The sequence below is a fragment of the Micropterus salmoides genome, unplaced genomic scaffold (genome assembly GCF_014851395.1).
Source record: "Micropterus salmoides isolate LMB-PRFRI ecotype aquatic unplaced genomic scaffold, ASM1485139v1 Ms_hic_scaffold_10, whole genome shotgun sequence".
Taxonomy (NCBI): domain Eukaryota; kingdom Metazoa; phylum Chordata; class Actinopteri; order Centrarchiformes; family Centrarchidae; genus Micropterus; species Micropterus salmoides.
The window spans coordinates 22,370,640-22,389,359 of record NW_024040041.1 but is presented as its reverse complement, the minus strand read 5'-3'; the positions used below and the strand labels follow the sequence as shown (position 1 = coordinate 22,389,359).

The 18,720-nt window shown below is 40.6% G+C and overlaps 1 protein-coding gene across 2 annotated transcripts in view; it reads right to left on the bottom strand.

The window, feature by feature from the left end:
• col5a3a (collagen, type V, alpha 3a) overlaps positions 1-15,120 on the bottom strand; it is a 48,555-nt gene extending 33,435 nt beyond the window's left edge. For both annotated transcript variants that reach the window (XM_038702460.1, XM_038702469.1), the window contains exons 1-4: positions 14,844-15,120; positions 5,711-5,878; positions 5,147-5,360; positions 4,623-4,785 (exon numbers count right to left, since the gene is read on the bottom strand). In XM_038702460.1, coding sequence (XP_038558388.1) covers positions 4,623-4,785; positions 5,147-5,360; positions 5,711-5,878; positions 14,844-14,928 — 630 coding nt within the window. In that variant the 5' untranslated portion in view covers positions 14,929-15,120. The remainder of the gene's footprint in view (positions 1-4,622; positions 4,786-5,146; positions 5,361-5,710; positions 5,879-14,843) is intronic.
• Positions 15,121-18,720: the final 3,600 nt, after the last annotated feature.

The following is an 18,720-nucleotide window of genomic DNA, read 5'->3' as shown; positions in this document are numbered from 1 at the left end:
GATGTACAGTATAATACAGTAGCATAATCATCAGTCATTACTGGTACAATTTCTACTGACTATTGTGACTATTGACTGCTGTGTTAACCTCAGGAGGGACCAAGGCCCCTGTTGGCTTAAATGGCCTTACACTCAACATCACTCTTGTCTTCTGTCTACATTATATTATTACATAATGTTTTGTAGTGCTGAACTAACTTGTCAATGGACATATTAAAGTGCAACTTTGACAGTAAAATACCAAACACAATGGTTTAAGAATGCTTTTCTCTGTTGCATATTACTATTAAAAAATAGTATTAGTCTAGGCAACAATATTAGCTAAATTAACCATTTTGGCTCAAATAAATTTTGATTTGCATTTGTCATAATTTTTGACTTTTTTAGGTTGAATAATGAATAAAATAAATATATCCAAAAGATGAATTAGCGAAAATAACTGTGAGCTGCAGTGCGAATTCTTTCTGAGACTCAAGTCATAAAGTAATTCATAAACAAAATGCAGGCAGCCCCATGGAACAGTGTACAAATCTATGTAAATGACAGGCCATTGCAAATTGCCATTTGTGATTAATCAAATCAGATTAACTGCATGATGTTGTGGTAATTATAGTCCAATACAGCTAAAATCATGCCTTATCAGCACTGCATGTCAAAGCAAAGTCTTGATCACCACACACAAAACTGTAAACCTAGGAAAAGACTGTCAAAGCATCAAATACATCAAACATGAAAGGAGTTGTTATCCGCTTATCCTTTTTTTTCTTTCTGTTTTGGCCAAAAGCCAGTGTCAAGCAAAGGAAATGATTGCACTCTAAGGTGAGAGACAGAAAAAAAGAGCGAGAGAGAAAGGCAACAGGGAGTTAATCCAATCTAATCCAATCTCAATTTAAGATCAAAGGCAACACTTTCACAGAGAAGTTTTGCTGTTTTTCTTGCCTAGCAGGGGCTCTCTCCTCTAGAAATACACAGCGAGTAAAGTGTTGCCCAAAATCATGCATGCTCTGCCATTCTCCATTTAGACATGGAAAGGACATCTGAAGAGGACGTGTGAGGACGTGCTGAAAAGAAAAACACATCCACTGGACCCACACATTTCTGATGGCTCTCTAACATCCTGCATGAGGTCACACATGGCTCTGCTGGCAAAGGTTCATTAGTGTTTCAGAGAGTGACCTCCTTGCTTTCCCCTACTGTCTGCAAAAAGGTTTGTGGTGCCAGCAAGCTAAGAGTCATACTGCTTCACCAAATCACAACTAACTAGACTGTATATGAGGTGCTGCAGTGCCTTAATCAGATCTCAGTCTCTAAAAAATATTTTGCATTCTTGTGTGAGTCACAACCTCCGTGTGGGTGAAGAAGCAACTAAAAGTTTATTACAAATAAGCTCACCGTAATGAAACAGCATTTTGATGCTCCTCATTTGCTTAAAGTGCAGAAGATGCTCATGACTAACCAGAAACATCTGACCACCATCAGATATAATTATCATCAAGACAAAATATGACTTAAACAGACTTTGACTGATTTAATGTGCTGCTTCGATTTGTGTGGTAAATCGATGGGGTTGCTAAGCATTCAAAAAAGCTGCTCTTTAATGATATGCTTGACAAGTCATGGTTTAAACATGCCTATAACAGTGAGCCAAAAACGTTTCTTATTTCCGGTACTAATCGAGACAGAAAGGATCTGAATTTCCTAACAAATAAACGCTGGGCTGGATCTTATCAAAGCAGTCAGCGTGTTGGAGGCACATACACAGGGCACACAGAGGCCAAGAAGGAGCACAACCAGACTTGTGGACAGTTTGATGTTTGCTTTACTGCAGATGCAAGCAGAGTTGAGTTTGAACACCAAACTTCTGTAGTCATTTGTAGACAATCTGGAAGCAATAGAAACATTAGTGGCTGACCACAGTCCCTATGCTCTCACGCTGAGCTCCCACGCTGGGAGAACTGGGCCGGAACACTGGCCTCCTCCCCCAGAATCAGGGCCTGGGAACAGAAGCCCAAAGGTCAGCCTGCTTAATTTTTCCTCCCCTGGTACCAGCCTCACCCGAGGTGTACAACACTGATGCTTAAATATGCACTGCCAGACATACATACTTGGCTGTGAATACATACTGTACATGTACACATTGAAAACATGATATTAAGTTTTTAATTCTAGATTCAATTAAGTGCAAACTTTCATACACATTCACAATGACCACAAAAGTGCATGGATTGGACAAAAGCATGGATCTGATAGTCTGAAGGGTATTAGTCATCACCACAAATACTGTATCATCATCATAACTCATCACATTGGATGATAAATAAGAGCATGGGAGTGTTTTTGGAGTAAGGCCAAAGATTAAATGGTCTCCATTATTTATGAAAAGGGAAATTTATAGAGCCCACAAGGAGACACATTTCTTAACTGAAGTGGGATATAAACAAATTCAAAAACTCTCAGTCTCTGAGAGGGAAGGGTAGGAAGTGAGCAGAGAGTAGCTTCAGCATGAAAGAGGTGACTTAGGTCAAGTTAGGGTTTAGGAAATGTAAAGTTAATATGTGGACAAGGTTAGGAAGGTAGTTATTGACTACACGTGCAAAACGCAAAGGCATTAAGTGTTCACTTGTCAGGACCAAGGACATTTGGTTTTCTACTGGTGAAAGTGCAGGATGCTGTCTATTAGGCCAATGGGGAGTGATAACAACCCTTCTATATTTTCTTAAAATTTAACAGTATGTTCCCCTTTGCAGACTGTGGAGTATTCTTGAGGATAAAGAGGGTTGGGAATTATCATTTCTCTGAGCTTGACTGTACCTTATACCACTGTCTATCTTTCCTGTCTTTCTTGTTCCATTGCTGAACAGATACAGAGCCCCGGGGACATGGCAGGGGAAGGGGCTTGAGCTGATCTCTATTTCATGCTGTGGGCAAGAGATTTAGAGTGGAGCCTCTTGGGAATGACAATGGAGCATGGGTTGCATATTGTCATGGGAAGCACAAAGAATGACTTATGACAATAAAGGTTACTGCAGAGAAAATGAGGACTTGGAACCCATCCTAGAGCTTAATTTCAATCTTCTTGCTCCTCCATTTTCCTCAACATATGTGGACGAATATATTTGAAAGCTCTTAACTAAAGATGTGTACTTCAACTTCAAAAGGGATCAAATTACCAAATGTTTAAGGCAGACACAATTTGGAATGACTTTGATGAGCATTACTTTATCTGTGATACACAACTCCTGCTACTCAGTAATCCCCACATGTGTAGACACAACAAACTGCAAGAGGATGAGACATGACCAGAATACACATGTTAGTTACAGTTAATCCTTAAATGTTCTTTTTAAGAAATATTAGCATGTCTCTGGGCCAAGGCCTGCTCTTTACTAATTTTATATTTATCTTAAACGTTTTAGTCTTTTCTTTTCTTTATCTTGTATTGTTTTTGTATTACTGTTTTTTGGGTATTATTGTCTTTACACTTGTTAAAGCACTTTGTAACTTGTTTTTGAAAAGTGCTCTACAAATAAAGATTATTATTATTATTATTATTATTTCCTGGCTGATTGCGTGATGAGAAGCTTTATCATGTTACTCATAGTCCCAGTTTTTCCTGTAATAATCTTGCCGCATTTATGCATTTATTTTTTATCAGACATGTATCAGTGTATCGTGTATCAGTGTGTAGTATAACCATACTTTTGAGCGTTTTTTTGGTATCCCAGCACACTGAACTGCCAACTCCAATACAATGCACTCGATTTTACCATGGACTGTATGAATTGTAGTTGCTGCGGTAGTGGTCAAATCGCACGTCGCATTAAATTGAAGAACACTTGCGGTGATTGGCTGCAAGCAAAACCATACAAATAGTCAGTTTTTTTCCAGATCTGGTTACCAAAAGGATTGCATGCAGAAGTACTACAACTACTACTACTACTTGGTACTGGGTAATTTCGGTCGATACCTTAAAGCTATCGAGTACTGATACCCAGTCCTACACATGCCCAAATGCATGACTGGTCATTCCGACTCACTTGAGCACATTTATAGCCAACAGATCTTTAGTGACCATCCAAATCCAAAAAGCGAAGAGAATGTGTAATTTCTTGGCTGTACAATGGAAAGGATGAGGTTGGACATGTCTGAACAGAATATCCCCTCCTCCTCCCCAGCATCTATTTCCCTCCACACTGCTTTGAGAGAACCCCGATCCCACCATTTCACAGACACAACTGTCTATTGTATCATACTGTATACATGAAATGCAATATATAACAAATATATATATAAGTTATAAAGGAAACTATTCATACCCCATTTGCATTTTAATGCAAAATTAGTCCTAGCATATTTGGTATGTTTAAGATCTTGACAATAATTTATCTTAAACAAAGTGGATATGAACAATGCTTGGCCATTGGTTTAGCATGAAGAGGTTATCTAATCTGCAAACAAACTATCCAAATCCTTGTGACTTTACTCAACAAGCTATTGAAATGTTCCAGTCAGCAGCAGCATGGATAAAACACACTGACTTTTGTTGAACGTGAAGAACTATGAGAAAGAGGCTTATCAAAAAAGTGAATGAGAAAAAAAAGTGATACAAAGGTTTGTCCTACCTCAAACACATCTTCGTCCAGCAGCCGAGTCCCAAACACAGTGACACCATCTGTGCTGACTACAGCATTGTCCCCTCGCAGCAGATCCAGGGTCTCTACCCTCTCGCAGTCCAAGTAGAGAGTCACAGACTTTTCCTGCACACTGTAGGCTATTCTGTGCCATCTGAAAGAACAAAGAGAGAGTGAGAATTAACAGGGTTGAGCCTTGGAGGGAGTTTTTGCGAAAATGTGGTAGTGAAAGTATTTTGTATCTGAAGACAAGTCTGTTGCCCAGCAGAGTCAGCAATGCAAAAAGCTGTTTCACACCTCTATCAAGTCAAGCAAAAACACAAGTGCCCTTGAGCATGAGACTGTGAAGGATTGATTTCTTTAACTCCTTTGATCAAGTCAAATCACTGAAGCAAGCGCTCTACATCTTATTTCTTTTCCACATCAGATACAGCGTTCTGTCAAATCAATAGAAGGGCAGATATTTCATTAATATCTACTCTAATGGAGAAGTTACATGCCCTCAAACTACCCACTTTCCATCAGCCAGGTTGATCTTCCTGAAGATTGGGTACATTTCTGGTGTCGGCTGCCCATGCTGGTCTTCATACAGGAAGACTGGCGAACGGCCCACTTCGAGCCCCAGCTGCTGTACCCCCTGGTCATCATACACTGAGAACAGGAAGAACTGGGAGCCCTTTTTAGCTTGAAAAGTAGCCATCAGGGAGAAATTCTCGGGAAATATGGAATCTGGAAAAAGGGAGGAGAGGAGAGGAGAGGAGAGGAGAGGAGAGGAGAGGAGAGGGAACACAGCAGGGAGCAGACATTTTTATAACATGCCGGCACCACCCGCTGCCAGTGAGACCTGAGTACAGATAATAATGATGAAAAATATTGCCCAGGAAAGCACTGAGCACCCATGAGGAGAAGTAAAGGGAGTTCAAAGTCAGACTTCTTAAGGTTTTAATGAGAGAAGAATCCCTCATAAAAGTGACACAATTGAGTGCTTTTTGCTATTTTAGGAAATTTTCAAGTAATTCAATGCTGCAAGGGACTGGAGGCTATGCTGTATGTGGTCTAGTAGGAAAAATGTCCACTACCAGGGAAGAGCCGTTTGGTGGGAGCACTGAGCTGGATCTTTTTGTCTATTTTGTAGGCCAGGTCCGTCTCCTCCATGCCCCTTCTGCTGGTGCATAGACCAGCCTCCAAGGAAACCCCCTCCATGTTCTCTGACAGCTCCAGCACTCGCAGAACATCCACGGGTTTAGCTGGAAATTGTAAGAAAGAAAAAATGAACCATTTGCACATAGTTATAGAGCAGATAGAAGAAATATGGTGTTTTTTTATTTAATGCTCACAGACTGTGGCTGATTCTATCTCTATAAACAACATATTGTTTACATTCAAACAAGCCAATGCCGTGTTTTCTCTTTATTCCTGTTTGTAGGGTTGTATGAAAAACTATAAAAACTACTTATGATAGGGAGGAGCTTGTGACAGATGGCGGCAGCATGCTTTTAGTCACGAGAGTCTTACACTTAAACCCTGCCAGTGGGACAGCACTTTGTTGTCTGGCTCTGTTAAGTGCTGGTTGTTACCGAGCTGAAGAGCAGGGTTTAGTTTGGCTGGAAGATGGTCTTAAAGTGTGGAGGCTTCCGGCTTCCTAGGAGTCGGAAGAGACAAGCTCCTCTGCGTTGTGGCGGCAGGTGGCCAGTCTTCAGTGGGTGTTATTATAGGATAGGGGTGGTACACAGCCTAACCCATAATACTGCAGCACACCTGACAGCTGACACCTGCACACCCTGTACCAGCGAGCAACAATATTTCCACTTCACATTTATCACATTTTGAACACTTCACTGGCATAAAGTACGTCTCATCTCATTAGCTGTCAAGATCATCGATAGAATTCTCATGACAGTTATTGAAACAGGTTGATTTTTACAAACAGGAAAACTGATGTCATCAGTTTTTAAGATTGACATTGTTTTGTTGTGCATATATATACAGTAAGAAATTATGCTTATCTGCAATGTGCACAGCAACTATTGTCCCTGTAGGTTCTGGGAGTTTCTCCCAGTGTTGGCTCTCATTACAATGTGCCTGTGCTTTATTTGTAGTCTGCTGGTCATGTTATTAAATGTTCTGTTGATAAAGTGCTGCCGTGGGCATCAGATCAGAGTTTTATGCACAGCCGGTCTCCCCCCAAGCTGCTAGAGAGAGCCTGTTCGGGGCAACTCAGCACTTAGCATTCCAGGCATCTGAAATGAGGATCCTAAACCCAAATTGCCTCCTGTAGCTTGTGACGCTCATACAGAGCTCGCCTTTTATTCTCCTTGTTAATTAAACATGTGGAGAGAGTTTACCGTTGCCCAGACGTTGCTTGCAGAAAAACACGCCTTACATTTTACGACATTATTTATTTGAATAGCAGAGGCCGTTTATTCCAAGCCGCTTTGAGAGCTTGTCCTCTCAGTATCGTAGAATGGCAACAGGGCTGTAAATAGGCAGTGAATTACAGCAAGTCTCCAACAATGGAAAACATTAGGTACAGATCTAAAGGTATTTAAGACCTCAGGGCTTAAATTCTTTATAATAAACAAGCCATGTAAATTAAATAATTACAGAAGTTGCTGGCCTCTAACAACAGAAACCCCAGGCTGTTTTATGTACAAGTGGCAGCAATAAATGTTCACCCACACACAGTCATTTAGGATCACTTTCAAATCTGCCCTAGCAGTCATAACGGTGAACCAAGAACTAAAGGTCAAGAAATGAGGTAGCTATTGACTTTAAAAGGTCATAGCCCAGTCAACCACACTTGCATCAAGAATAAGGACAGTGACATTGTTTTCGATTACACATTGTTGGGCACTATCCTAACATTGTTTGTAAGTATCTCATACGTGCAAGAAAGTCTAGTAGTGTTTTTTATTAAAGAAAGAGTTGTTTTCAGTGTTCACTGTGTTTTATTGATTCAAATATTTTTGTCTTTTGGCCTAATTTGATTACCTGATAAAATAAAATAGACTGACAATGCTGGTTTAGTTTTCCAGTAAAGTGAATGGGTTGCAACAAACTCACCCTTATGACATTTACCTTAAGAAAGTTGTCAAAAAAGCTAGCCAAATCTTTGAACGCCGTGATCGTTCTGCCACTTCAGAAGCAAAAAACCAAGATATAGCAAGCCGGAGTTCTTTCATTCTTGTAGCTAAAGGCTCAATCTTCATTAAATACGTAAGCATCTGCATTTCTGTCAAACAGTTTACTTTGCACTTTACATCATGTCTAGTTCCGAATCCTTAATGTTTGTATTTAATTTAATTGGTAGGAGGGTCTCTGTCTTTGTCTAATCTCAAGTGAGCTCTTTGTAGCTCTGTTGTGGCCTTGTTTGAGTCCTTAAAGCAAATCAATTTCCTTAGGAATAGCAAAGTTGAAAGTTTGTGTTTTAGTCAAAGGCCAGGATCCAGTAAACTCTCTCTTTCTCTCTCTCTCTCTCTCTCTCTCTCTCTTTCTCTCTCCCTCTCAGTGTGTGTCTATGTATCTAGTTCTCTATGAATGTCTCTAATGCACAGGGAGGAAGAGAGGTCATAAGGCAGTGATGTTTGGAACAGTCTGAATAATATTCTAAATTGAAGCAACATGGGTCTAATTACACAGGATTCTTGGGTTTTCTGTCAGCTCATCCGGAACAACACCTGACAAAATGGCCTCAAAACAAACTAACACAATTTACTTTTCAGCAAAATTGTTTAATTTTAAGTCATCCACAAATGATAAGTGAATGTACTCCTTGAACCACATTGAACACTAGGAGTTTTAAAGGTAACTGCTGCCCAATTTTAAGCATGTTCCAGCTATGGGTTGACAGGAGACTGTTGACCTCTGACACTCTCAAGACAACAGAGAACAGTCAAAATGTGCAACAATGCCGAAGGGAGAAATTTGAGACAAGCGGAAATTCCTCAAAAAAGAAACTGCATTCACAATGGTCTGCTAGAAAAACATACAGTGAATTGTAGGCAAATGTGTGCAAAATAAACATTTACGGGAAAAGTTTGCCACGCCGCTTCGGAGGACATGGGGGAAAAAACATATTGATAGCTGCTGCAACAACATCAAAAGCTAGTTGAGTAAAAGAATGACCCACATAAAGTTTCCATTTAGTATCCCCTGTTTCACCATTTCAATACCACCACCCCTGACTCTGGCGTCAAGAGAAAAACTCCAGGCTAGTGGCAGGTGGCCATATGAAGTCTGGATCCATGCAGAAATCAATAAAAGAAAGTTATCTACTTTCCGCTTTGGATTCAATAATGTCATCTTAAGTTGTGCCAAATCTTGCAGTCTCTTTACCTGTCCTGCAGCACTGACTGCCTGAGCAGGCTTTGCTTGCATCTCATTACGCTTTGTGGTAATTATGTCCTTACCTCACCTATCAAATTATGTTCTTTCTAGAGAAACTTAAGGAGAGTGCGTAAAGACTCTGGTATGGCTAAAAATAGACAGAACCTGTGACCCGGTGGCTACTCTGATGGTATGTTCAGCATGCTGTCCCCATCACATAAATATACTGCTCAACATGTTTCAGATAGCATCGTAGAATCTCTAAGGACTGAAGAAGCAGAGTGTTTTCCAAATACACCAAAAGGTCAGAGCACATGGGAGGGGGCCGACAGAAAACAGTAGTGGATAACATGCTGCACAGCATTTAATTACAGGGTATATACATATGAATGTGGATAGACATACAGTTTCTCTTGCCTTCTTTATCTTATCCTTGTGCCTTTATTTCAGAGACAGCCATGTTTGCCCAGCAGCAGTGCTGGGCACAGTCTGAGCCTTCCAGCTGACATGCTTTATCCCCTGGAAATGCCACCGAACAGTGTACATCTGTGTATCTTCTCTGGCTGTGTGACACTTGACACAGTCTCCATGCCCAATGGTCAACTGAGCGCCACTTCACTCATACATGGACATAATATGTTCTCTGTGTTTCTCAAGCAAATGTCTCCGAAGACATTCTTTATGACTCACACCACCTACACTCCTAGCTCAGCCTGAAAATACCACTCACACACACACACACAATACTGCACTGTCAAAAACTATTGCGCCTGGGAACTGGGGTATTTGAACAAGAAATAAAGCCAAAATGAATCTGGGCAATGAGAATTTCCCGTAGCATCTTGTACCACACCCTAAAATGAGTGAAGGAAAAACACTGACATTTGAACTTTGAATTACTGTTTGGAGACATGCATTTATTCTATAATAAATAAGATGACAATACATGACCATGTGCTGAACATGTGTAACTCTAGCAGATATATATAGACAGTATAGTATTGTCCTTTTAAATGGATCTCTTCTTCCTTTTTAAATCTTTCTTTATTGAAATGACACTTTCCATAAAAACTACTATTGCTGGAGCATTTCTTCAGAAAACAAATGTGACAAGCTGTAAAACATATAGTGATTCATAATGAAAAATTGGTGACAGATCCAGTGGAAGTGGTTGAATAAATCCTGACAGTTTCACCCAAGCCCCGTGAAGAAAACCCTTAATGTAATTAGCAGTGGGTGTGACCTTTAGTCTGGGTCACTGCTGTTTGTGGACAAGAATGCTATGAGGTGAGGAGAGCTAATGCACACTCTGAGCAGATGAAAACTTAAACACATTACAGCCAAATAAGCTTGATACACTGACTGCACACACAGTCACAATGGTATGACCAAATAACCTGCACACACTGTTTATATGTAACTCAATTATAACGGCCACAGAAGGAAAAAAAACAGCACTTTGGACCGCTACCCTTGTCAAAATTTCTCTCTGAATCACTGTATTATTCTGTATTCTGTATTATGTAATCTGTCAAACACTTTGCCCTTTTACTTGTAAACAGGGGTTATTAAAACAGGGAAGAGCCTGTTAGAAATATCTATCACAAAGGTAAATTTATTGTAACAAGGAGACAGATGCATTTGTTGGCCTGGAAGTACGCAAAGTGAAAGGCAGAGATATTTATCGAGTGTGCTTTGTGGCTGGGTCTGCTTTCAGTTATCACTGAGAGTTTAGGATCAAGTCAAGTCAGCGGTTGTGTAGACGACTGCTGAGAATGGCTTTTAACATATTATACCATGTTAATAAGATATTATTAAGAGACAATGAAAGTGATAATGAAAGCGACCAAGCCTTTGGTACATTTTAAGCATGTAGCCTGTAATACCACAATATTTGTAATACCACATTATCAGTATTCATATTATCGTGGGGAGATACAAGACAACCAAAGACATGTTAACACAGAGGCCGATGTCAGAAATTCTGTGGCTGTAGAGTTTTTATGCAGAACTGCACAGCCACTGAAAGACGGGAATAGCCAATAAGAGGGAGGACTGGAACTGACTTGACCAGCAACAGGAAATCTACATGCAACAGACAGATAAGCAATAATGTGTGCAATAATTTATCTTCTGTTTCAAACGTTTCAGGTATTGTAACCATTTCTTGTTCATGTGCATTCTCATTCCTATTATGTATTATTTATGATGTATCATATCAAACACCCCTGTCAATTTCACAAATGCAGGTAGTGTGTCTATATCACTTAGCCTAAATCTTTGGCACTGATGATTACATTTGAGTCACATATGCAGGCCACTCTTCCTCTAATATATCTCCTAGCTCATGTTGTACTATAAAAGGAGAATACACAATTCAAACATTAAAAATAATAGCAATTTAAGATCATAGGTGAATAACTCTTAAATATGACAACATTTATTCAATTTAGCTCACGCAGAGTGCCCTGCTAAATATGGTACAGCGGCTGTCTCCTGTTGTTTGTGCTAATGCTCACTGTGAGTTACACTTTTGGTGTTGAAGCTGCAAGATTTAGATGGTTACACATTTCCTTCCAATTCACATCAGCACCACATTCTTCAATCTCCACAGTTTGTTCTGCCCGCGTTTGTTCACAGCATGATGGGCCAACAGGCCAAAAGCTGTTTAGCCCATAGAGAAAACATCTGCCCCTCAAGGTCCCGAACTGGACAGGCACTCCACACAAACACATGCGGAAACACACATTTGTACTTCTATACTTATGAGGACGTTCTTTGACTACAGTAAATCCACTCCCTAACCATAATCTCCATCCACTGCATGCCTAACATTGGCCCTTAACCTAGCCTGACCCTGCTTCTAATCCCTAATCTCCCTTGGGGAGGTGGGGGGGGGGGGGGGGGGGGGTGCTAAAACACACACAATTTCTATTGCACATGTGCATATGCAGCATAAACACCTCAGGCACAGAGGATTACCTAGATACAAATATGCAAGCATACACATGACCAAGCCCATTCAAGTTTCAACCCCTAGCTGTCCTTTAGTCTTTCATTGTACCATTGAGGCAGCTATTTTGGAGTGTAACAGCAGAGCTGGCAAAATCATCATGCTACATACACGGCCTCTGTGGAACTAGACTAAGACCATTCCCCTCTATCTTAGCAGCTAAGTGTCTATGCTAACGGACACTTGGCAGGTTCAGATAAGTTGAAACATGAGCCAGGTCAGGATGTCACTGAGGGTAGCATATTGTTTTCTACAAACGGCTTTGGTAGGAAAAGCTTACTACTGTGACCTCTACTAAGATGTGCACGAGCATGTGATGATAAAACTTTTCAGAGGCTCATAAACTGGGATAAAGAGGCAGATGATACGTAAGGGGACACTGCAAAGAAGTCAGCTCCTCTGATGTCTGCTCATTCCAATTCTACACAAAGCATCTCCTACTAGTCCCACAGAAAGCTTGTTGAAGCATCCAGTGATCAGAAACACAGAGCCATAGAAGCCGGAGGGGAAGGGAATTACTGAGTTTCTGGAAGCCAGATGTGTATTGAATACTATAGATTGCAGTCCGGCTCCATGAAGTGTTTAAGCATCATTTCCACATATTACAGACTTGGGGGAATTCCAAAACAGTTTGCCCCATCAAAAAGTCTGAGAAGCAGTTTGATATGACACTTGCAGCATCAGCAACTAGGACATAAGTATCTCTGACACTTCTGATGTTTAATGTTTCCATTAGAGAAACACAAACTCACATAACAGAAGAAAACACTAGGGCTATAACAGGCATAAGATTCCTATTTGCTTATTCTCTATCCTGCTAAATTCAGCTGCCTTTTTCATTTGTTTTCATTTGCCACTAATTTGTAGCTAGATCAAAGGCGAACAAGGCTGGCTGTCCTCCTTTGGGAGTCTGGTGCAGGATTGGCAAGGAGGATGGATCAAACGGGACACAGTGAGGGGGATGTACGCACGATTTCTTCTCTGTCATAGAACCATTCAAGGATGAGATGGGGCATATGCAAGTCAAAAAAGATGATGTAAATGAAGAGATAAGGCATGTAAAATAAAAACAAACACTCCCTATTCCCAGACTTTGAAAGGAAAATAAAAAAAGAAGAGGGAAACTGAACAAAAGTTTTGAGGCAAAAGAACAAAGGATTCTAACTGAAACTAACTGTAGACGTGTACAAGAATGTCTCACTTCCTGTCAGCAAACATGACTACAAAGTACTCTCTCATCTCTGTCGAACACACACAAAGCATATGAGAAAACATTCTTGCACTGTAATTCACACACGCACACAAACACTCACAGACTCAGAGACACAAACACATTACCAAACACGTGCACATATCTAAGACTGCCATATCAGCACCACCATATGTTCCATGCACTTTTTAATCATCTCAGCCTGTCACCTCACAGGCCCTTATTAGAGAGCAGTGGACACCACCTCCGCTGTGTCACTTGAATGGGAGTATGTCAGCTGGCTCACTTCCTCCTGCCATCACTTTATTTCAGCCAATGAATTCCAACACATCCTGCCAGCCATAAGGTGGATGCATATGTGGAGCCACAAATGAAAATGAGACATCTATAAGCACTTCTGGTGACCACAAGATTAACTCCTGCTGTTGAGGCATGTCACTCCGTCAGGGAGTCCCTAAACCGCAGCACCTGCAAGGAAATAGTCTGCTGCCAGTTGAAGATACTCAGGCCAGAGCCACAGGGCCAGAATGCATGTATGGGTGACAGACAGTGAGTGAGCCAAATGACATACAATATGTATACACAAGGTGGTTGTTGCTGGCGATGTTGAGAAACAGGAGGTCTTAAAATGGCTGCAGCACTTGCTGAACAAGCCTGAAAGTGCAGCAAATGTGGACACTGAGACAGACAGACAGGCAGACAGAGAGGCACAGCTCAACAACAAAGACTAGGCATTCTTCTTGCAGATGGATAATTAAAAAATGTGTCCAGTCAATCCACTCCTCCAACACATAGTAGGATTGGATCACTTACAGAAGTTAAAACTATATAAAATATGACCAGAGGAAGTAGCCTGCAATAAAAAGTGTAAAATATTGATGTGTACTAGAATAATCATAACTAAGGCAGTAAGAGTGTTAGTGATAAGCCCCTTCACTTAAGACCTATGTGAGCAGAGGGTACATTAAACAGATACATGACAGGAATTTTAATCTACTCAGTTCGGTCAGTGTTCGGACATTCTCCTCTTTCTCAAGCCGACGTTAAACCTTTTCACAGTAAACCGACGCTGGTCACAAGCAAACTCAAACATGACATCATACATCTCCTGAGGTGCGCGTCTTCCAGCACACCTGACGCAGCCGGAAGGACACGTTCAAATGCAGAACTTGGAAATATGTTCAGGAAAAACGTAGACAGGAGCAGGAAACACTGAATCAATTAAAATGGGCTCACTGTGCCTTGACGCGGATAATTAACATATGCATATACAAAAAATGGCTTATAGGCCTACATAATTGCAAATCTCTTGCACACGTTCCGACAACGTCTAAAGTCATTTGAGCCAGCTCACAGTTTTAATCCCAGCCCTAAGCGACTCTGTGGGGTGGCAGCATCATCAAACATTCACACAGATTCAAAGCACAGCTATCAGCCTTACACACCAGGATTCAAATTGACCCTTAAAGTAAAGATTACGCTTTTTTTGCGAGGGGGACGATTGAAGTTTCCTGAAAAAGTCATAGATCAAGAGGACAGTAGGCATCATTTAGGCTACAGAAAGTACGGTCACTTCTGTCGTCATTTTTTTTAAACTCATTCTAGCATCAAACGCACGTGGTCTTTACTAGGCGTATTTAACTTTTAAGATCTTCAACTTTACCAGTTTGTGTCGTCGTTATGTGGAGTAGGATAAAAAGAAGTAGCGGTGTTCTCCTGCGTGACCTGGTCCTTATTAAATTGTCCATCTTTACAAGCGGAGACCCCCCTCTGCCTCCGCCACCAGAACTTTAAACTGCAGAAGTTATATTTGCAGGAACTCAGCAGCCATGCGGGGAGAGAAGGAGAGAAGCCGGGTTGTAGTTCCACTTGCTTGATTGTTGGAGAAGTTTTGTTGTGGTGGCTCCTCTCAGTTTCGCTCTGTCCCTCTCATTCAATTTCTCCCTCTCACCCTGACTCCCTCCCTCTGCTCTCCACCTCCTCCGCCTCTTCCCTCCCATAGGACGGTGTCCTGGGACGCTTGTTAAGAGCGGTGCGCCTGCAGAAGACTCCCATCATAAATCATGTTTATTACTCGGGATAATTTGTTACGTCTCATTACCCACAGAAGTGACGAAAAACCCAACACTAATACCTGGTAACCTGTCAATTTCCCGATTTTTTTTGCGGACAATAACAATGTATTATCCACAGAGAGGCACCTGAATGTAGGATATAAGATTACACCGAATTTAAACAAGATGTGTCAGTGACTGATTACAATGTCTTCTAATATTAATGATGATGATTATGATGATGATGATGGTGATGCTTCCATCTGTAGTTCTTGTTATTGGCCAGAACAGATTCACTGTTAACTTTTATAAAACAGTGAAGATCAGAGGTTTAACTGAAGCTGAAGGATGTATCCAAGCTTTGAACTTCTCACAGCACTAAATACGCCTCACCACTACAGCACCCCTGACCAGTTCGTAGAGTTGAGAAAAGCTTTTGAAGACCCAGGCAGGTTATCTCCACCATCAGGCTAATCTCAGCCAAGCATTGCTGCAGTTTCTGTAATGCTTGTTCAGGCTGGAGCTTGACCACTGTGAGGCTGGAGGATGAATCGCTTCAGGTTAGAGGTCATGGACTGCTAGCTCAGGGGCAGGCACACATGGCTCAAAACTATTATTTATAACAATGTATTATAGCCAACCCTCTAACTTTAATTTGAGTGGTCATCCCGCCTCATAATGTAGCCAAAATCCACCAGACAATAGAAACATCTTTTTACAGGTATAACAATATGAACTGAGTTTGCATTACACAACAATAAGTTAATACTGTTTTTATAGGGACACTGCTTACAGGAAGGAGCAGAAATAATTGGTTGTGAAAAGTAATTTAATTTTTAATACTGCTGGGGACATCTGTCCCACTCATCTGCCAAAACTTAAGCCTGTACAGCGTCAGTTACCTGTGGAGGCTGAATGTAGTCCTGCCAGAAGACTAATTAATTCTAGGAAGATTGTGGTATTCAGTTGAGACATGCTCTAAGATAAAACTTGTGAAGACCTTGTCTAATTGGAAAATTACCAAAGATAATGTTTCCAAAGATAAAGTCCAAGCTACAACAGGCATTTGTAAAATAACTGACACTCCCCAACAATGTTCAGAGAAAAATAAACCAAAATACAATGTGTGTTAAACTGCAAAAAGGGTGAGAAACACACCCATTTTAAAAGCCACAAATCTTTCTTTTATCAAAAGATGCTGTCCCTTATTATTTATTGGAAAACTTAACTCTGAACAACAAATTAATCTGCGTTAAATACCAATGACCTACAGACAGTTAAGAATGTCAATCTAAAATATGCTGATGCTTCTTCATGGACATTACAAATAATCTTAAAATTCTTCAAAAAGGACCTTCTAGGAAAATGAAAGAGAAAAGTTAGATTTATTGAGCAAGTTGTGGGACAGTGATAAGAAAAAACATAGAAAGCGATGAGGGTGAGAGATAGATGGAAGTTGGACAGAAACACCCAGATAACTGGACAGATTGAGGTTGATCTGGTTGGTACACAACAGAGCCCCTGACCTCCCACCTCCTCCCTTCTCAGTACCAGCTTAGCCAGCCCGAGTCAGGGCCACATTCCTAGCAGCTTTTAGCAGATAGTTACTAAGAGTCCAGTGGGTAGTCTGAGCTCTGGGTGAGAAATATTTCCACAGCATGAGCTATGTACCTTTGTCCAACTACGGGACCTGTGTTACTTACAGATAATTGTTCTTTAAAACACACAACAAACAATAAAACAAAGAAAAACCTTGGCTTCAAAGGTACGGTGAGTTCTTACTAATAACATTAACTACATCCATACTGTGGTTTTCCACAGGATTGGCATCAAACATGCATTGATTGAGCCTGAGACCCAACACATAGATTTATATTATTACACACGACATGGCCTTATGCGCAGGAAAATTCAATTTTCAATTCAATTAAAATCAAAGTCAGTCCATTTGTCTCTTGCCAGTAGCTTGTCAATTCTCATTACCCAAGAGGATTTCATAAATCAGACTGCTAATGACTCATGTAAGGCAAACAGATTATCCTTTTTCAAGTTGATGTACACACATACATGTAAAAAAAGTTCTCAGCATGGAGAATGAAGTCAGATCATGCTGGCAGTCTCTTGATCCTGATAATCAATCAGCATAAACCAATAGAGCCACACTACACACTGCTAATGCCTACAAATCATGTGGTAACACCAAGATACTAAATTATACCCCATATGTGTTTGACATGTATTTATGGATGAGCGTAGATGAAGTTTGGCAGAAAATGAATCTATCACAGACTTTGAATTTACCCCTGTTTGAGCTTCAGTTTCTTCTTGTTTTTATTTATTTGTTCTCTAATTCCTCAGAAAGATAGATCATTCTTACAGTTTTGTAATTTGAAGTTTATCCCTGACTGTAATATGGTGTTACAGATTGGAAGGATCTCTCTCTCTCCCTCTGCAGGTCATTCTGTGCTGATAAAATATCTTGGACTTTTCTTATCATCTGATCACTTAGAGGGTGGAAGGTGACGTGAAATAATCTGTCATCACCACATTTTAAGCCTTGTGAGGCATAGTGGAACCTTGTTAATCCTCAAGAGGAGCTGATCAACGCTTAGGATTAGAGACCCTAAAATGGGTTTTCAATTGAGTCTGCCTCCAGTCTGCTCCTTGCGTTGAAGAACATGCCAGAACAGGACAACAGGCCGACTATCAGGAAAAATATGCATGTGAAGTTTCAGAAGGATGAGGAGACTGACTCTTTCAGCTTGCCAGAAATTTATTTATGTATGTTTAAAAGGCAGTTACCTTTTTTTCCTATGCAGTCATTATGAAATAACCACCTTACTAATCATTTCAGATCTTACACTGATTGCTGATGGGCTTGTGGTGTCATTTAGTTGTATATTATGTGATGAACATTGTATTACTTTCTGTCATTGTGATATAATGAGGATTTAAAGATCAGTGTGAATGATGATTGTGTATTTAAGTCTGTGGTTTGTATGTCTGAGTGGTGGAGCCTGACAGTTAATCCATTGTCACTTCATTTCAGAGCCTCAGATAACAACTACAGATTTTTTTATGCACAAAGAGATTCTAAGAAATAGCCAACATCTGTCTGCAATGCGTGTCAAATGTGAAGGTTGGTTCTGCAGCATGATGTGAAATGTGGGTTCTGTCAGTGACTTTGAAACAAGAATTTTCTTTTTCTGAAGCTGGTAAAACCCCTGATCTGTGAAAACACCTCAAGAGAAATGTGATTGTGCCACCCACTGACTGCTCATGATAGTATCTCCATATACCAGACAGCATTTGTTCTTACATAAGAGCTTTAACAAAGCCACATCCGGTGACACAAATCCACCCTGCAATGGGTACTCCGGGTTTTCCGGCCTACAGTACAAGGGAGCACATCAGTGAGCACATCAGACAGTATAAAACTGACTACTTGGTATTTCATCACCATTGCACTTACCTTAGCCAATTATG